This window comes from Rhinolophus ferrumequinum, chromosome 20, assembly GCF_004115265.2.
Source record: "Rhinolophus ferrumequinum isolate MPI-CBG mRhiFer1 chromosome 20, mRhiFer1_v1.p, whole genome shotgun sequence".
Lineage (NCBI taxonomy): Eukaryota > Metazoa > Chordata > Mammalia > Chiroptera > Rhinolophidae > Rhinolophus > Rhinolophus ferrumequinum.
In genome coordinates, this window is record NC_046303.1 from 18,263,192 (window position 1) to 18,281,454 (window position 18,263).

General features: G+C 42.4%; 1 protein-coding gene across 3 annotated transcripts in view; it reads left to right on the forward strand.

The window, feature by feature from the left end:
- The first annotated feature begins 1,139 nt into the window (after nt 1-1,139).
- CDCA7L (cell division cycle associated 7 like) overlaps nt 1,140-18,263 on the forward strand; it is a 37,152-nt gene continuing 20,028 nt past the window's right edge. For 2 of the 3 annotated variants that reach the window (XM_033088406.1, XM_033088407.1), the window contains exon 1: nt 1,140-1,285. In XM_033088406.1, the coding sequence (XP_032944297.1) occupies nt 1,262-1,285 (24 nt within the window). In that variant the 5' untranslated portion in view covers nt 1,140-1,261. Of the gene's footprint in view, nt 1,286-1,334; nt 1,448-18,263 lie in introns of those variants that run through there. The other variant, XM_033088409.1, reaches the window with a different exon arrangement.

Sequence of the window (18,263 nt, forward strand, 5' to 3'; positions counted from 1 at the left end):
ACCTGCTACGATGTCAAGACACCTTCATCTACCACCCTCCACAATGCCTACTTCAAGCCTTCCGATTTCCACCCGCGTCCACCCGCGTAATTCTTCACTCTTCATACCTGAACTCTAGGAGGTCTTCCCTGACCTGTGCCAAATTAAATCCCCCGTTTTACATCACCATAGTACCACTTACCTTTTCCGGCAGGGCATCTATCATAGCTCCAAATTTACATTTATTTGCATCATTATTATTGAACTTACCACCATTATTCATTATTTGAATTCATTTGAATTCATTATTTGAATTCATCATTTGAATTCATTGTTAATTAATTATTAAATTATTACATGTGTTTGCATAATTATTACATTTATATCATCGCGTAGGTGGCTAGCTCCCAGACTGTAAGTTCCAACACAGCAGGGACCTGTTTTTTGTTTAACCATGTGTTCCCAGGTGTAACAGTGCCTAACACATAGTAGGTGCTCAGCCAGTATTTGTTAAAATTAATCAGCATTCCTGACCTCAAGAACTCCCCGTCTAGCGGCGTTGGAGGCCTCCGTGTACAATGTATAGCAGAGCAAAGGTCGTCTAAAGTTGCAGGGGGTTTTGCAACTTCCCACCTTGGGCCTTGGTAAAGAAACTTGGGTTGGGTTGCCTGTTTTGCAAAGTGAACTCGGTAGCGAAAACTTTGGGGAGGCGGCACAACCTCGCCCCGTACCACAAAACAAGGGGAGCTCTGAAGCAGCCCTAAAATGCTTTCCTACTTCGGAAACACTGATTGCAGCACAGGCTCGCGCTACAGGGAATAACCTGGAATAAACCCTGCAAACATCCCGCGCGCGTAGCGGGGCGTGCCAGCTGGAGGCTGCGCCGGGACTGCCCCCTCTCCTTTCTCCCGCGCGAAACCAAGCCGGACGGCTCCACTCCCTCCCTCCGCTGCAGGGGGGAGCCCGGCACCCCCACACTGGCAGCCGTCTCGGGCTGCGCCCATCTGCAGACCCCTCTTGCGCCGCCTGCAAAACGAAGTTCCCTGGTCATGAAGTTTGGGTCTGTGATCCGAGCCTCGCGGCCTAGCGGAGCGGCACCAAGTGGGCGGCGCCGCGCGCTCCCCCTGTCCCGGGCGCCGAGTGCGCCCCTCCCCCGGCCCTCCGGAGCTCCCGGCGCAGCGCGCGGGCTGCGCGGCCGCGGGCGTTCTCCGTGCGCCGGCCCCGTGGCAAGCCAGGCTTCCGTGGCCGCGTGCTAGGAGGAGGCTGGATTCCCGGTGGAAGAATGGAGTTGGCGACTCGCTCGCAGGTGAGGGTCCGGCCGCTCGTCGCAGCCCCCACGCCCCTGCGGCCTGCCTCCCTTTGCTATCGGCCTTCCTCCCCGCCTTGGGCTGGAAACGTGGCCCTTGGCCGCCGCGTTGTGGATCGGACGCACCCAGTCCCGCGAACCCTGGAGCCGCGCGCCCTGCAGGTGTGCGCAGTGGGTCACTGTTTTGCCAGCTGGACTGGAGAGTCTGAGCGACTCCGCACTGGCCTCCGTTCCGGGTGGGTGCCCAGGGGTCGCAGGCCGGGTCGCTGCCGCCCCGAGCCCCAGGAATTAACGCATTTCGAGGGAAGTGCAGGCGGGGAGGCAGCCGGGGCGCAGCGCTTGCATTTGTTGCGCTCTTGGAACCGGGCAGGGGGTGGGGAATGTTTTCCGGTGCGCGCCCCCCATTTTCTCCGGGAATTGGCACAAGTTTAAGAAAAGTGTAATTTTTCTTAACAAAAAAAAAAAAACACACAGAATTGCGAGTCCGACCAGTTCAATTTGGAAAATGGAGTTTAAAAGGAATTGCTCTTGTATTTGTTCTAGAACTTTTGTAAATGTTTTCCAAGAAATTTGTAACCACTTGGGGCGGAGTGGGGGTGGGGATAGCAACGTCATTAGGCCAAATTAAAAAAACAAAAAGCCCTAAGATCCCAAACCGTATACACAGCACGACCGCAATTAACGCATTAAGATCTTAACTAGGTTTTAAAAATCGCATTAACAAACACTTGAGCATAAGTTACCCAGATGTTTCAGTGGATGCTGGGAATGTGAACGTGGCTTCAGTTTTCTTTTTTACTTTGTAAAAGCTTTTCTCTACTTCTAGTAATGAATATACATATTATTTCCATATTATTATTATTAAATAAACGTTTCAAAGGAACTAAAAACTTGCCAAAAGGGAAGGAAGCAGCTTGTGGGAGCCCGAGAGATGGAGGGTTGGGGTTTTCTTCCTTTTCTGAACGCCTCTGACTCACTTGCTTCCCACTTTTCCTTCGACTGGTGTTTACCTCTTTTCTCCCCCTGGGTGCTGAGCCTTGGTATTGGGAGACGAGAAGCGGCCGGCGCAAAGCTGCCCGGGTGGCCAGTGGTGCCTGAGCCCAGGCGGCTGTCACCCGCATGGGTCCAGCGGCAGATTAAAGGTAGAGTCGGTAATGGTCGCTTTGGCCATTTAGTGATTTCTGAAAGGCTTCCTGAAAGTGGACATTTGGGAGAAGTCTTATGTGGGTGTTTATAAGAAAGAGTATCATTTTTAAATTTCTCCAGTGAGGGGAGGTATTATAAAAGCAAAGAAAACAAACACTCAGGATTAAGAAGGACTGAGACAGGGTTATTTATTTTTTTCCTGCCACTGGCCTTTACCATATAATTAGTATCCTATGCTTCTGGGAAGTTCAGGTCTCTCTAAGACTTAAACCTTTCAGGAAGGAGCTTTGAGCCCCTTGTGAATTTCATCAGCAAATGTATCTTAAAAATGTATTGCTTCTGAAACCTGTTGTTCTGCTGGACCTGCACTTGCACCGCTTCTATACATCGTTCATGCTTAGAAAGTTCAAAATGTCCCAGAATGTGTAGTTGAACATTTTCCTGTCAAGTAATGAAGCTAAATTTCGGTAGCTCTAAAATGTTAAACTATTTACCAATGTGGGGGTAACCCACAAATTATATTCAACCCATTATGCACCAATTAGGGCAAATTACTATATGTAAGATGATCAGGTGTTTTTTTTTCTTTCCTAAAGATCTTCTAATTGGCAGCGCAAATTAAGATATGTGATGATTTTTTCCAGGGGAAATGTTCATAATTTAAATGTGAGCTGATTATAGTCTCTTTAAATTAGTGGAGAGTGGTTCTGTGGGGTGGGCAGGTGACTGCAGACAAGACAAGAGCACTTAATGAGCATTTCAGACACAGCAAGATCTTAAATTCGTGTGGTTCTACCCTGTGGCCCAGCCTAATGAATAAAGCATTAGTGCACACTGAATAAGGCTCAGCGCAGTGTGCAGTGGGTTTTAATCTCACACATTCAGTAAATACAATTTCCATTCCTTGCAAAGTGCAGAGCTGGAAGGGGTTCCAGCAAAGCAGCTTAGGCCTGATGTTATGAGTTATGACGTTAGGAGGGAAATAGGCAGGGAGGAGACCAGGAGACATTCATCTGAACCCTCCACACCTTTCTAGCCTGTTTTTTGAAACTTCACCAGTGTGTTGGATTTGATGTCTTTTGACATTGATCTGCCTTGGGCTGTAGTCCTTGGGCGACCACTGTGTCTTCGTGCTTTCGTGCTGAATGACAGGAAAAATACCCAGTAAAGGCAAGGACCTGGTCCCTTCCTGAGATTTCTCAGCAGTGCAGCTCGTAAGAGCTGGGGGATGAGACTGCCTCCGCTTCCTCGCAGAGAAACGGGGAGATCCTGAATGTTGGTGCTGTCCTTTAACTCCCTTCTGACTCTAGGATGCAGGTTGGCCCCTCAGAGAAGGAAATGACGCTGAATGCTCATGAATAAGCATGCGACATGCTGTTGAAAGGGTAAAGGGGAATGTTTTGGGGATTGACCTCACAGCTGCAGAGTGTGTACCCATCTGATCCTGGGCTTACAATGTGTGCCCAGAGCCCGAAAGCTGGTCACGGAGGGGGGTCATTTGTGACTCTTGGAAGGACAGCACAGTGATTTGCCACTTTACAAGCCCTGTATTTAAAAGGCCAGTTGGCCATTGTTTGGATGTACTACAGTCTCATCCGTTGGAGAGCTGAATATTTAGTGGTCATGAGAAACCTCAGAAATCACAGCAATTCTGACCTGGTCAGATACACAGGACAGAAAACTGAGGTAATTACATGACTTAAAACAATTTATGAATGTCACAGTAAATTAATGAAAAAAGATCAGTAGAGCCATTGAATAGAATAGTCCAGGCATGTTCATTTTAAAGGACTTTTGAGAGTTGTCCTTTATCCATTGGCATTCAGTTTTGAGTTACAGTTTAGAATTTCTACCCCCAGGATAGTTTTGTTTTATAAAGACTTACAGCTTTATTTCCCAAAGTGAAGTTGATACAGGCAGGCGACTTCGGGGAGGGATAGAGGTAAGAAAATATTAGTGGGACCATTTTCTTTTCTTTTTGGGTATGCAAAGCAGTGGTTTCTGAATGTCTTAAAATAGTACCATTTAGAGGCATGTTTGGTAAAAGTCGCTGAAACAGAAAAGTTTGACTTCCATTAGTGCCCTGTATGCAGTGCAAAAATATGCTGTGAAGCCAGAATTAGAGTTCAAATAGTTGATGTTTTCTGCCTTTTTTCCCCCCCCCAAATCCTCAAGTGATGACAGCTAATCCCTTCCCTGTTAGTCCATTAACCAGATATTTTTTGAGCAGTAACTGTGCCAGGTGTTATGGTAGTTACAGTGGAAGAAAGGAGGACTCTGCCTTTTCTGTCTTTGCCAGAGCCTAGGTGGCTCCTGCTCTGTGCTGGGGGGACTTAGGTGACCTTTGGTTTGGGGAGTGGGAGACATTAACAACCATCCTTCCCAACCTGCCTCCCTCTACCCCGCCACAAGGCAACTATCATTTTTAAACGGCAGGCTGTGCTAGGTACTTCAAGTTATCAGATTTAATCCTCGTTGCAGTTCTGTTGAAGTAAGTTGTATTGTCTGCATTTTAGAGATAAGGCAAAACTGAGTAATTAGCTTCAGGCAACCCAGCGGGGAAGGAGCTGAGCCAGGATTCTGTCTCCAGAGCCATTGCCTGACTCTTGACACTGGAATCACAGGACCTTGGCAGGTTACCAGACTTCCACTAAAATAATTTTATGAAGATAGAAATCTTTGCTCAAGTCACAGTGCCACCGAGATGATCAAGGACATACCAGGTCTAATGGACTATTTAATATTTAAATATTAGAGAATGTCAGCAATTCTGGTTTGCTCCCCCCTCTAACTAGGAGGTCTCGGGCATTAACAGTAGCTGGTCTGGTTCTTTTTTAGGAACTGACCAGATTATGCTTTGGACAGGATTCCTTGGATACTGTCTGGAAAAGGCAGCTTTGGGATATAAATAACATCTACAAAGCTTTTATATGCGAATGATCTGTACATGACTTTTGTATTGTACAAGTAATATGTGAAGATAAGCTGAAAATGACAACAGACCTTGAGCTACTGCTCTACTTACCCTACTGTCTGAGCGACAGTTTCTAAATACTTTCCATGGAGTGGCTGTATTCAATCACCATTTTTGCATAATATTTATAGTATGATTGGTATTTGAATTCTTTAGCACTGTCAACACGATTTTTCTGAGTAGCTTGGAGGTCTTTATAGCTTTCATTTTTAATAACTAGTGTTCCATTGAGTAGGTGTAGATTTTATGTGTTAATTTTCTGTTGAAAATATTTTTTATTAAAGGAATTTTGCAGTGAATGTCTTGGGGTGGCACATACCTTATGCCTCGTGTTGGAGTCCACACTTTCAATTACTGTTTCTTTATCACGTGCTTACTACCTTGTAAAGGGAATGTGCCTGATTTTCAGTGACTGGGAACCTCAGGCACATTGTTTTCCCTTTTTGTTGTGTTGTATTCGTTGAGAGAAAGCAGACGTGCAGGTTAGAACCCGAGCTCATGATCACTGGAATGGAACGATGACTCTTTTCTTCCTGAGCTTAGAACACCTGGCAGAATGTTTTTCTTTGGGGGAAAATGGAGCGTAGTCCTAGAGGTGTGTTCTTTACCACCGTCAGGTCTGTGTAGAAAACCCCCAAATCCATGAATGTGCTGATGGATGCACAGAGAAGGAGCCTGTGGATTGGCTGTCCTGGAATTTGTGCAGGTTGGTCATAGGGATGTGGAAAGCCGAGAGAACATGCACGGAGCTCCTCCTGTCACAATGAGTCATTGTTTAAAAAGAGATTCCTTCATTGGTCTTGCTTATTTGAACTGTAAGTTGTCTCCAAGATAGCGTTCCTGAACGTTGGATGTCTAAAGGTCAAACAGTAGGTTCATCTGTTTATAAAAGGGGTTTGATAAGAGGAAAAAAAAAAAAAAGTATTTCTGAACTGGGTCCAGGAGGGTCCTGTGTACCTGGAGAGTGCCTGGCATTTGCAAGTTCTGGCATTTGGTCTTTTGGATAGGGCCTGGCTTGGCACCCCCTCGGCTGCTCGTTGGCACACTTCCTCTTCTGTTCCGAGGGCCCAGGATTTACCCCAGGGTCGTGGCTGGTGACCCAAAACCATGCAGCAGGCCAAAATAGTAATATCCTGATGTGTGAAGGACCTGGCATTAGTAGGTATTAGACATTGTTGAGTTTTTTGAAAACATGGTTTAGGGCTGTCAGTGCGTAGTGAGTGGAAGTATGAGTTATGACAGGGTGGGACATCCTGTAGCAGGGCTTCTCGAATTTTTCCGTGGGCCTAACGGTGGGGGCCAGTTTGTACCTGCCCCAGAGGCCTGGAGGTGTAGCAGCCCTCCCGCTCCTTGTGCAGGAGATTTTCTCATCAATCTCCAGTTTATCTTTAAAAGTCATGACTATTTTGCATTCTTTTCCATGAGACATTTTTATTTTAGTACAAAAATGGTATTTTAAATTACGCTTCTACGAAAACATTACCCTCCCCTGTTGCACCTGGAGTCCAGAAAGCCCCTCTGGCTGGCTGTCACTGAGCTCCCAGTTTGAGAAACATGGAACGGCCAAGTTCCATAAAATTTAGAAATCGTAACTGTACTCAATCCTGAAACAGAAAAGCTGTCTCCCTGCGCACTCCCCGCACCCCACAATGTCTTGTTTAAAGTTTGATGACTCTGATGCCACTTAAATGAAGTAAAACAGCCTTTAGTTGGTACTGAAGTATTTTTAATGCAAAATGCATACATAGTGCTCTTATGTTGTTCTCCATTAGCGTTGACTTAAAATGGAAAGTTAAGAAAAATAAAAGTGCATTTAAAATCACTGTTCTTAATCTCTTTTTTCCCTCTGACAATTGGTCCCAGGCATTTTTTTCTTTGTGGAGCTTTTGGAATTAAAATAGTTGAAGCCAGTGCAGCCTCCTTTCCCATACATGCATATGGCCTCTTATATGAGGCTCCCCTTCTCTGACTTAAAACCCCCAAAAAACGTCATTCTGTTTTCGCACACTGCCAGCTTCAAGAACTCCCTGAAAAGAACATCTAGTTGTCCTCTTGACCTTCACCGCACTCAGCGTGTCCTCTTCCCTGGCTGTAATTAGGCGCTGAGGACGCACGCAGCTCTTAGGGAGTGTGTCCATTCACTCGGGCACAATGCCAGGAGCCAAGTGGTGTCAGCAGCCTGCACGGGCTGCCGGCCCTGCGATTGTTCGGGCACGTTTTCCAGTAGCAGAGCAGAAGTGTGTCAAGAGGATCCCTGTACGAAGGCTTCCTGGGCTGTGGAACGGAGTTCTCCTCCCCCAGTCATTGTCAGGTGCGTTCACCGCTGGTCTGCATGGAGCAAGGGACAGTCTCCCCTGGAAGACGGGGACTTCTTACCTCACTGTTCTCTAGACGCTTCTTTTCCCCCCAATGACAGTGGACATACAATATTATATCAGTTTCAGGTGTACACCGTGGTGACGAGACATTTATGTAACTTGTGAAGTGATCCCTCCAGTAAGTCCAGTACTCCCCGGCACCATCGAGTTTTGCAACACCACTGACTAGAATTCCCCGTGCTGTGCTTTACATCCCCGTGACCATTTCTTCCACCTGTGACTCCACTGCAAGTCGTCCTCCAGCCTGGCTCCGTCCCGCAGCTGTGAGGTGTGGTCAGCTTCGCAGCCCCGGGTCAGGTGTCCTCGGGGCGCTGACTGCCCTGTTCACGTTTGTCACACCACACCGAAATTGTTTAAAGATGGTCTGGCTCACCCTGCTGCATCTCATTCAGCCCTCGTCAGATCCCCAAGCATGGCGCCCAGCACATATTGGTGCTATTACTTTTTCTTTAATAACCTTTAATAATGAACATGGACATAGCGTCTTCTGCTACACAGAATGCTTTCCAGGCATAGTTTGGAAGCCATCAGGGCTCTGTACAAATGTTCCGGTTCTTTTTCTTCTGGATAAACGGCAGGAGTGCGTTATCCTGGTCCCTGAAATAGGCAAGGCTGTTTGACATTGCTTTGGCCAATGAAATACGAGCACAAGTGTTGTGTGTCACTTCTAGGAATTCTTTAAATGCCAGTGTATCCTGTACCATATTTCGTTCCTCACCAACACTTAGTTTTCTGTTTTTTGGTTTTGTTTTTTTGTGTGTGTGTGTATGTGTATGTGTTTTAAATAGCCATCCAAATAGATGTGAAGTGGTATCTCATAGTTTTGATTCGCATTTCCCTAATGACTAGTGATGTTGAACATCTTTTCGTGTCCTTCTGGCCATCTGCATATGTTTGGAGAATTATTTAAGTCCTTTGCTCATTTTAAAATGGATTTTGTTGTTGAGTTGTAGGAGTTCTATATATAATATATGTATTCTGGATATTAATCCCTTATTAGATATATGATTTGCAAATATTTTCTCTCATTCTGTAGGTTACCTTTTCACTCTCTTGATGGGTTCTCGGATGCACAAAAGTTTTTAATATTGATGAAATCTAATTTATCTCTTTTCTGCCGTTGCCTGTGTCATTGGTATCATATCCAAACAATCATTGCCAAGTCCAGTGTCATGAAGATTCCTCCTAAGAATTTTACAGTTTAGCTCTTACATGTAGGTGTTTGATACATTTTGAGTTTATTTTTTGGTAGATGGTGTAAGGTAAGGATCCAACTCCATCCTTTTGAGTGTGGAGATCCAGTTTTTCCTGCATCATTTGTTGAAAACACTGTCCTTTCCTCATTCAACAGTCTTGGCAATCTTGTCAAAAATCATTTGACCATACGTATATGCAAGGGTTTATTTCTGGCGCTCTATTCTATTGCATATGTCTGTCTTTATGCTAGGACCACACTGTTTGGATTACTTTAGCTTTGTAATAAGTATTAAAATTAGTTCGTGTGAGTCATCCAACATGGTTCTACTTTTTCAAGACTGTTTTGGTTATTCAGGGTCCCTTGAGATTGCGCATGAATTTTAGGAAGAGCTTTTCTATTACTGCAAAAAATTGCTGGGATTCTGATAGGGATTGCGTTAGATTTATGGATAGCTTTGAGTAGTGTCATCTTAACAATATTAATTCTTCCATTCCATGAACATATGATGTCTTTCCATTTACAGTTGGCCCTTGAACACGGCTTGAATTGCATAGGTCCAATTATACATGGATTTTTTTTCAATTGAACCACATAGTTTAAATCCACATTGTTCAAAGGTAAATTGTATTTATGTCTTCATTAATTTCAGTGATTTTTACAGTTTCCAGTGTGCAACTCTTTAACCTCATTGCCTAAGTTAATTCCCAATATTTTGTTCTTTTTGATTGTTTTTGTAAATGAAATTGTTTTCTTAATTTTTTATCAGATTGTTCATTATTAGTGTATAGAGATGCAACTAATTTTTATGTGTTGATTTTGTACCCTGCAACATTATTGAATTCGTTAATTAGTGCTGACAGTTATTGTGGAATTTTCAGGATTTTCTGCATATGTGATCATGTCACCTGCAAACAAATAATTTTACTGCTTCCTTTCCAATTTGGATGCCTTTTGTTTCTTTTTCTCGTATAATTGCTCTGGCTAGTGCGTCAAATAGTATGTTGAATAAAAGTAGTAAAAGCAGCCGTCTTTGTCTTGTTCCTGATCTTAGGGGAAAGCTTTCAGTCTTTCACCACTGAGTGGAATATTAACTGGGTTTTTCATATATGGTCTTTATTAGGTTGGTGACGTTTCCTTTCTTTCCTGTTTTTTTTTTTTGTTTTTTTTTTAACTATGAAAGGGTATTGAATTTTGTCAAATGCTTTCTCTGCATCAATTGTGATGACCCTGAGTTTTTTTCATTATGTTAATGTAGTGAATTATTTTGGTTAATTTTCATATGTTGAACCATCTTGCATTCCAGAAATTATCACACTTGGTCATTTTGTATAATCCTCTTACTACACTGCTGAATTTGGTTTGCTAGCATTTCGTTGAGGATTTTTGCATCAGTTTTTCATAAGAGTATATTCATACTTTTCTTATCAGGTCTTTGGCTGGCTTTGGTGTCAGGATAATAGTGGTCTTATAGAATTAGTTAAGAAGTATTCTCTCTTCAATTTTTTGGAAGAGTTTAAGAAGGATTGGTGTTAAATCTTCTTTAAATGTTGAATGTAATTTACCAATGAAGCCATTGGGTCCTGGGATTTACTTTGTTGGGAGTTTTTGAATACTGATTCAAATCCTTGTTAGTTAGAGGTTGATTCACTTTCCCTGTTCTTCATGTTTCAGTCTTGGAAGGTTGTGTGTTTTTAGGAATTTATTCATTTCACCTAGCTAACTCAGTTTGTTGGCATGCAATTATTCATAGTAGTCTTATCCTTTTTTATTTCTGTAAAATTAGTAGTAATGTCCCTGATTTATTTAAGTAATTTGAGTTTTCTCTTTTTTTCTTAGTCTGTCAGGCTAAAAATGTGTCCATTTTGTTGCTGTCTTCAAAGAACCAACATTTTGGTTTGTTGATTTTTCTCTGTTGTTTTTCTGTTTTCTATTTTATCTCCACTGTAATCTTTCCCTCCTTCTACTACCTTTGGGTAGTTTGCTGTGTACTTTTTCTAGTACCTTATTGTGTAAATTTAGTTTGTTGGTTTGAGATCTTTTTTAATACAAGTGTTCATAGCTATAAATTTCCCTCAGCGTTGCTTTTTCTGCATTCCATAAGTTTTGGTACAGTTTGTTTCCATTTTCACTTGTTAGAAAGTCTAATTTCCCTTGTGATTTCTTCTTTGACCCATTGATTGGTTAATAAGAGTATGCTGTTTACTAACCATTGTCACCCCAATAAACTTTAATTAAAAATAATTTAAAAAGTGTTCTGTTTAATTTCCACGTATTTATGAAATTTTCAGTTTTCCTTGTTACTGATTTTTAGTTTTATTCCATTATACTTGGAGAAAATAGTTTGTATGACTTCAGTCACTTTAAATTAATTCTGTCTTGTTTTGTGGACTAACATATGGTCTGTCTATGGAGTTTTCCATATGGTCCTGAGGAAAATGTAAATTCAGTTGTTGGGTGGAATGTTCTGCATATGTTTGGTAGTTCTAGATGGTTTATAGTGTTCATTTTCTCTATTTCCTTATTGATTTTCTGTCTGGTTGTTCTGTCTATTGAAAATGGGGTATTGAAGTCTCCACCTATTGTAGAACTATCTATGTACCTTTCCAATTCTGTCAATGTTTGCTACATATGCTTTGGAGCTCTGATGTTTGGTACATGCATACATATTTATAATTGTTATCTTTTCTTGGTGAATTGACTCTTTTATCAATGTAAACGTAGAGGGTCTTGCTTTTGATTTGTAAAGAACGCAACATCAGTGAAGTGCAATAAAACAAGGCATGCCTGTATTTGGTCTGATGTTATATAGTCACTCCATCTCTTTGGGTTACTATTCTCATTGAATGTCTTTTTCCATCCTTTCACTTTGAACCTGTCTGTTTTTCGATCTAAAGTAAGTCTCTTGTAGGCAACATAGTTGGACCCTGTATTTTTTATTTTAGTTTTATCTATTCTGTCATTCTGTGTTTCAATTGTAGAGTTTAACTTGTTTGCATTTAAAGTGATTACTGATTGGGAAGGAATTAGTCTCTTGCCATTTTGTTTTTTTGGCTTTTATATATCTTATAGCTATTTTGACCCTCATTTCCTCCGTCACTGCCTACCTTTGTGTTTTGTTGATCTTTGTAGTGACAGTTTTTGATTCACTTTTCATTTCTTTTTGTGTGTATTCTATAGATCTTTTCTCTGGTTACCATGAAAATTATAAGTAACATTCTAAAATTAAAACAATCTAATTTGAATGATACCAACTTAACTTAAATGGCACACAAAAACTCTGTAGTTCTGTCTCCCCTTTTGTATTGATGTCACAAATTACTTCTTTATGCATTGTGAACCCACTAAAGTAGATTCATAATGTTTTTATCCTTGAGAAAAAGTGGAGTCACAAACCAAATTTACAATAATACTGATTTTTATATTTGTGTATTTACCTGTACCTGAGAACTTTACATTTTCATATGGCTTTGAGTTACTGTCTAGTGTCCTTTCATTTTTAACCTAAAGGACTCCGTTTAGGATTTCTTGTCGGGCAGGTGTAGTAGCAATGAACTTCCTCAGCCTTTGTTTATCTGGTAATGTCTTCCTTTCTCCCTCATTTTTTTTTTTAAAGATTTATTGGGGAAGGGGAACAGGACTTTATTGGGGAACAGTGTGTACTTCCAGGCCTTTTTTCCAAGTCAAGTTGTCCTTTCAATCTTAGTTGTGGAGGGTGTGCCGTTCAGCTTCAAGTTGTCCTTTCCGTCTTAGTTGTGGAGGGCGCAGCTCAGCTCCAAGTCTAGTTGCAGGGGGCACAGCCCACCATCCCTTGCGGGAGTCGAACCGGCAACCTTGTGGTTGAGAGGACGCATTCCAATCAACTGAGCCATCCGGGAGCTCAGCGGCAGCTCAGCTCAAGATGCCATGTTCAATCTTAGTTGCAGGAGGCGCTGTCCACCATCCCTTGCGGGACTCGAGGAATTGAACTGGCAACCTTATGGTTGAGAGCCCACTGGCCCATGTGGGAATCGAACTGGCAGCCTTCGGAGTTAGGAGCATGGAGCTCCAACCGCCTGAGCCACCCAGCCAGCCCTCCCTCATTTTTAAAGTATAGTTTTGCCAGATACAGATTTCTGGGTTGACAGTTTTTTGCTTTCAGCACTTTAAATCTATTATGTCACACCCTTCGGGCCTCAAAGGTTTCTGCTGAGCAGTCAGCTGACAGTTTTATTTTAGTGATGAGTTGCTTTTCTCTTGCTGCTTTCAAGATTATCAGTGGTTTTCAACAGTGTGATTAAAATGTGTCTCAGTGGGTCCTTTGGGTTTATCCTACTTAGCGTTCATTGAGCTTCTTGTATTTCTACATTTGTATTGCATCAAATTTGGGAAATTTGGGGCCATTATTCTGTCAAATAATTTCTGATTCTTCTTAATCTGAGTTTGAACCCCTCTAGTAAAATTTTCAATTTTAATTATTGTGTATTTTCAGCTCCAGAATTTTTGTTTGGTTCCCTTTTATAATTCCTCTTTGTTGACTATGTCATTTTGCTTATATTTCATTTTCTTGACTTACTTTAGTTCTTTGTGTTTTTCTTTTGCTCTTGGGGCATATTTAAGGTAGTTCTCTTTTGTCTACTCAGTGCACAGTCTGTGCTTCCTTTGGGATGGTTTCTACCTGTTTACTTTGTTCCTTTGCATGGGTCACATTCTTATTTCTTTGTATGCCGTGATCTTTTGTTGAAAATTTGGTGTTTGAGAAAACAGCCACCTCTTCCAGTCTTTGCAGACTGGCTGTGTGCCAGGGAAGCCATTCATTGATTAGCTGGACAGGCTTAAGGTCTTCTCAGGTCTTTTCTGAGCGTGCATTTGGCCTGTACCTGTGTGTAGCTTTCTCAGTTCCCCCATATACATGGCTTTTTTTTAATGTCTTAATTTCCCAAGGAGTTTTACCCAAGCTTTTCCTTGGGGCTTTTGGTGGTCTGTTGTATTTCTCTGTGCATAAATTCTTGTCCCAGGCAGCTGCGGATCTGTAGTGCAGGTTTCAGGAGCCATGGCTAGAGCTTTTCCTCACCTGTGACTGAGTTAGCTGAGACAGGGACCAATCCTTCAGGGAAGCCCCCTGAGACTGGTTAGCATGTTGCAATCAACATCTGCTTTGCTCCCTCACATTCAAGGGGACTGGGAGCTGAGCTGCAGCATCCTCTAGACCAAAACTGTACAGTGTGGAGCAAGGGAGACTAAAAATGCCACATAATTTCCTACCAACTTGCAGATTAACTTTTCTTCCCCTTTTTTAAAAAAACAAAAAAACAAAAAACTTTTATTTTAAGTGTGTTTTTCTGGGACTCGTCAGCTGCAAGTCAAGCAGTTGTTTCAGTCTAGTTGTGGAGGGCGCAGCTCATACTGGCCCATGCAGGGATCGAACCGGTAACCCTGGTGTTATGAGCATCACGCTCTAACCAATTGAGCTAACCGGCCTCCCCAACAGATTAACTTTTCTTGATTGGGCATTTTCTTGATTTCTGTAGACCTCTGACTGTTTTCCAGAGCTATAAGATTAGTTTGGACAGTTTCTGGTTGTTTTTAATGAGTCCTTGGGAGAATGAAATTTTGGAGCTTCTTAGTTGACCATTTTGTTGGTATCACTATCTGATTACTATTTTGATAAATTTTCTAAAGCTTGTAAGATTCAGAAATAAATGCAAAGAAGAAAATTAATAATGATCATTAAGAACATGTATTGAGGGCTGGCCCGGTGGCTCAGGCGTTTGGAGCTCCGTGCTCCTAACTCCGAAGGCTGCTGGTTCGATTCCCACATGGGCCATTGGGCTCTCAACCACAAGGTTGCCAGTTCAATTCTTCGAGTCCCGCAAGGGATGGTGGGCTTCGCCCCCTGCAACTAAGATTGAACACGGCACCTTGAGCTGAGCTGCTGCTGAGCTCCTGGATGTCTCAATTGGTTGGAGCACGTCCTCTCAGCCACAGGTTGCCAGTTCGACTCCAGCAAGGGATGGTGGGCTGCGCCCCCTGCAACTAGCAACAGCATCTGGACCTGGAGCTGAGCTGCGCCCTCCACAACTACGACTGAAAGGACAACAACTTGAAGCTGAACGGCACCCTCCACAACTAAGATTGAAAGGACAACAACTTGACTTGGAAAACAGGCCTGGAAGTACACACTGTTCCCCAATAAAGTCCTGTTTCCCTTTCCCAATAAAATCTTTAAAAGAAAAAAAAAAAGAAAAGAACATGCATTGAGTGTTTATTGTGCCAGGCATTCTACTGAGCACTTTACATGTATTATTTTATTTAATCAACTTCTGGGTGGAGCCATGGATAGAAACAATGTAGTCTGACTTTTAAAAAACTCTTTACTACTCTGCTCACTTTCATAATCTTACTATTCAGAAATAATCGTTCATATTCTCATGTGTAGCCTTACAGTTCGTTTCCATTGCATTAATACCTATGTATGACAGTGCTTTTTATCCATTCAATAAATGTATTCATTTTATTCAACAAATATTTGCATTCCTACTCTGTGCTGCGCATTGTTTTAGGCTCTGGGTACAGTGATGGATGAACCAAAGTCCCCGTTCTCTTAGCTTAATTGTAATGGGAGAGGCAGGCAATAAATGTGTAATATTTTTAAAAATTACATAATGTCAGCTAATAAACGCACGGAACAGAAATGGGATAAAGGGCTAGAATAGGTAGCTGTTCTTGGGGAACTGCTTTAGGAAGAGTGGTCAGGAGAGACAGGTCTTCCCGAGGAGGAGACTTTTGAGCAGGGACTCCTTGAAAGTAAAGAGACCGCCTTTGTTTGTGGAGCAGGCAGGGGCCCTGAGGCAGAAATGTGTGTTTGGTCCCTTCAAGAAATAGCAAAGGGACTGTTGTGATTGGAGGATGTTGAGCAGACAGAGTGGAAAGGAACGTGGTCCCAGAGGGAGCCACGGTGGGAATGTAGGTGATGGGAAACCAGTGGTGGGTAGGGGAGGAGGAACATAATTCAGAAGGCTCCCACTGCTATGTGGAGACCGGCCTGTAGAGGGAGCTCTGGGCAGCACTTTCCCACGCGCCCCTCGCTGTGTGCGGTGCTGTCGAGACAGACCAGTTGCCACCTGGGTAAGGGGCTGCATTCCACGTGTGATTCGCAGTATTTAGAAAACCACTTGCCTGCTTTCATATAATTATGAACAAATTTGAATGGTGGAGTAACAAGGCTTTTAATTATTCTAATGAGTTTAGATTTTTAAAAATTTAGGTTTAATTTATGTAACATCAAATTAACCGTTTTAAAGTGAACAATTCAGTGGCATTTAGTACATTCATGGTGTATAACCACCATCTCTGTCTAGTCCAAAACATTTCATGACGGTGGAGGAGAGAATGTTCCATGACGTGACCGCGGTCTGTCCCTGTTAGCCAGCTGGACCAGGGCAAGAGTAGAGGTTGCTTTTCCCAAACCCCGGTTAGAGACTGTCTGATCGTTAATTGCTAACATAAATCAGAACCCCTCCCTTGCCTCCTTCTGTGTGCCAGTTCCTGGAACAGGCCGTTGTTCTGACCTGCTCAAGCATGTAAAGTAATTTCCCGTACCTGGTACCATTCACATACTGGTACATGTGACTATGTCACCCTCCCCCTCCACATAGAATTCTTTGGCACCTGCCAAGGGGACCCATTTCATCTTGCACCCAAGATACCTCGTATGCAAGTTTTCCCTCACTATCTTAATTTCCAAACTGGAGTACCCAACCTTTTTTCTTCAGTCTTTCCCTGCTTATGGAGGTAGATTTTCAGTCTTGGGGCTTTTCCCTGGGTCTATATGTACTAACAGTTACCCGAAAAGGAAACCCTGTACCTTGGGGATCAATTGCTCTCTGTTTTTTCCTCCTCCACTAATCTGCTTTTGGCCTCTGGATTTACCTATTCTGGATATTTCAACTGAATGGAATCATATAATAGGGGACCTTTTGAGTCTGGCTTCTCTTAATGTTTTCCAGGATTATCTACATTGAGGCACGGGTCAGTACTTCTTTCCTTTTTATTGCTGAATAATATTCCATTGTATATTGCCTCTGCTACGGTTTTTTTTACCCATTTATCTGTGATGGGCGTTTGGGTTTCCAGCCTTTGGCTATCATGAATAGTGCAGCTGTGAACAAGCATGTACATGTATTTGCGTGGAGCTCCTGTGTTCAGTTCCTTTGGTTATATACCTACGAGTGAAAGTGCTGGGTCATGTGGGAATTCTGTTTGGCTTTTAGAAGAGCCAACACACTTTCCCCCAGCAGCTAAACCATTTTACACTCCCACCAGCCAGGTAAAAGTGTTCTGATTTCTCTACATCTTCGCCAGTACTCTCCTCCTCAACCCCCATTTTTGGATTAAAGCCATCATAGAGGATGTGAAGTGGTATCTTGTGTTTTGGATTTGCATTTCCTTAATGACTAACAATGTGGAACATCTTTTTATGTACTTGTTGTCCATTTGTATATCTTTGGAGAGATGTCTATCACATCCTTCACCCATTTTTTTTAAATTGGGTTTTTGTTCTGTTGCATTGTAAAAGATTAAAGTCCAGTTTATTTATTTTTTCCTTTTGTTGCTCCTGCTTTTGGTGTCATGTTGAGTTTAGATTTTTTTTATTGAATTAAATACTAATTAATATATAGTTATTTTTATTGAGAAAACAGCATATTCCTCTTTAGGCAGTTGGGAACATCTTTTGGAGGGCTGTTCAACCAGCTGTGTGTCCCTGAGTAAGTCTAGGCTGAGGTTTGCCCCTCTTTGAAATGAAGGGGGGTCTCCACCCGATGGAGGAGACCCTGTCACACCTGTCAGTCCGTGATTTTATGATCCTCTTAACTGTTAACAATTCACATGTACCTTTACTCTGAGTTTATCCCAGTTTTCTCACAATCTTGAAATCCCAGTGTATACTTTCCCCCCTTTTAACTAACTGTCCCGTTTCAGACGTATGTGACCAAATTTCTGTTTCGAAACCTCAGGCCCATTTATCCCCCCACCAGTTCTGTGTAAGGGTGTTTGTCTTGTCACATCCTCCCCCAGCATTGAGTGTGCCCTTCAAAACTGACATGCTTTTAAAAGCATCCCTAAGTTGCTAGATGAAAATGATACATGTCTTAATTTCCATTTCAACTTAGGGAGGTTGAAGACTTAAAATAATGTGTTTAGTCTCTTCTATGTTCCATTTTCAGTGAATTTTGTCTTACCTGTTGTATCTGTGTGACACTTGTTTGATACATTTTATTTTGTGTGAACTTTTCAGTAACATTA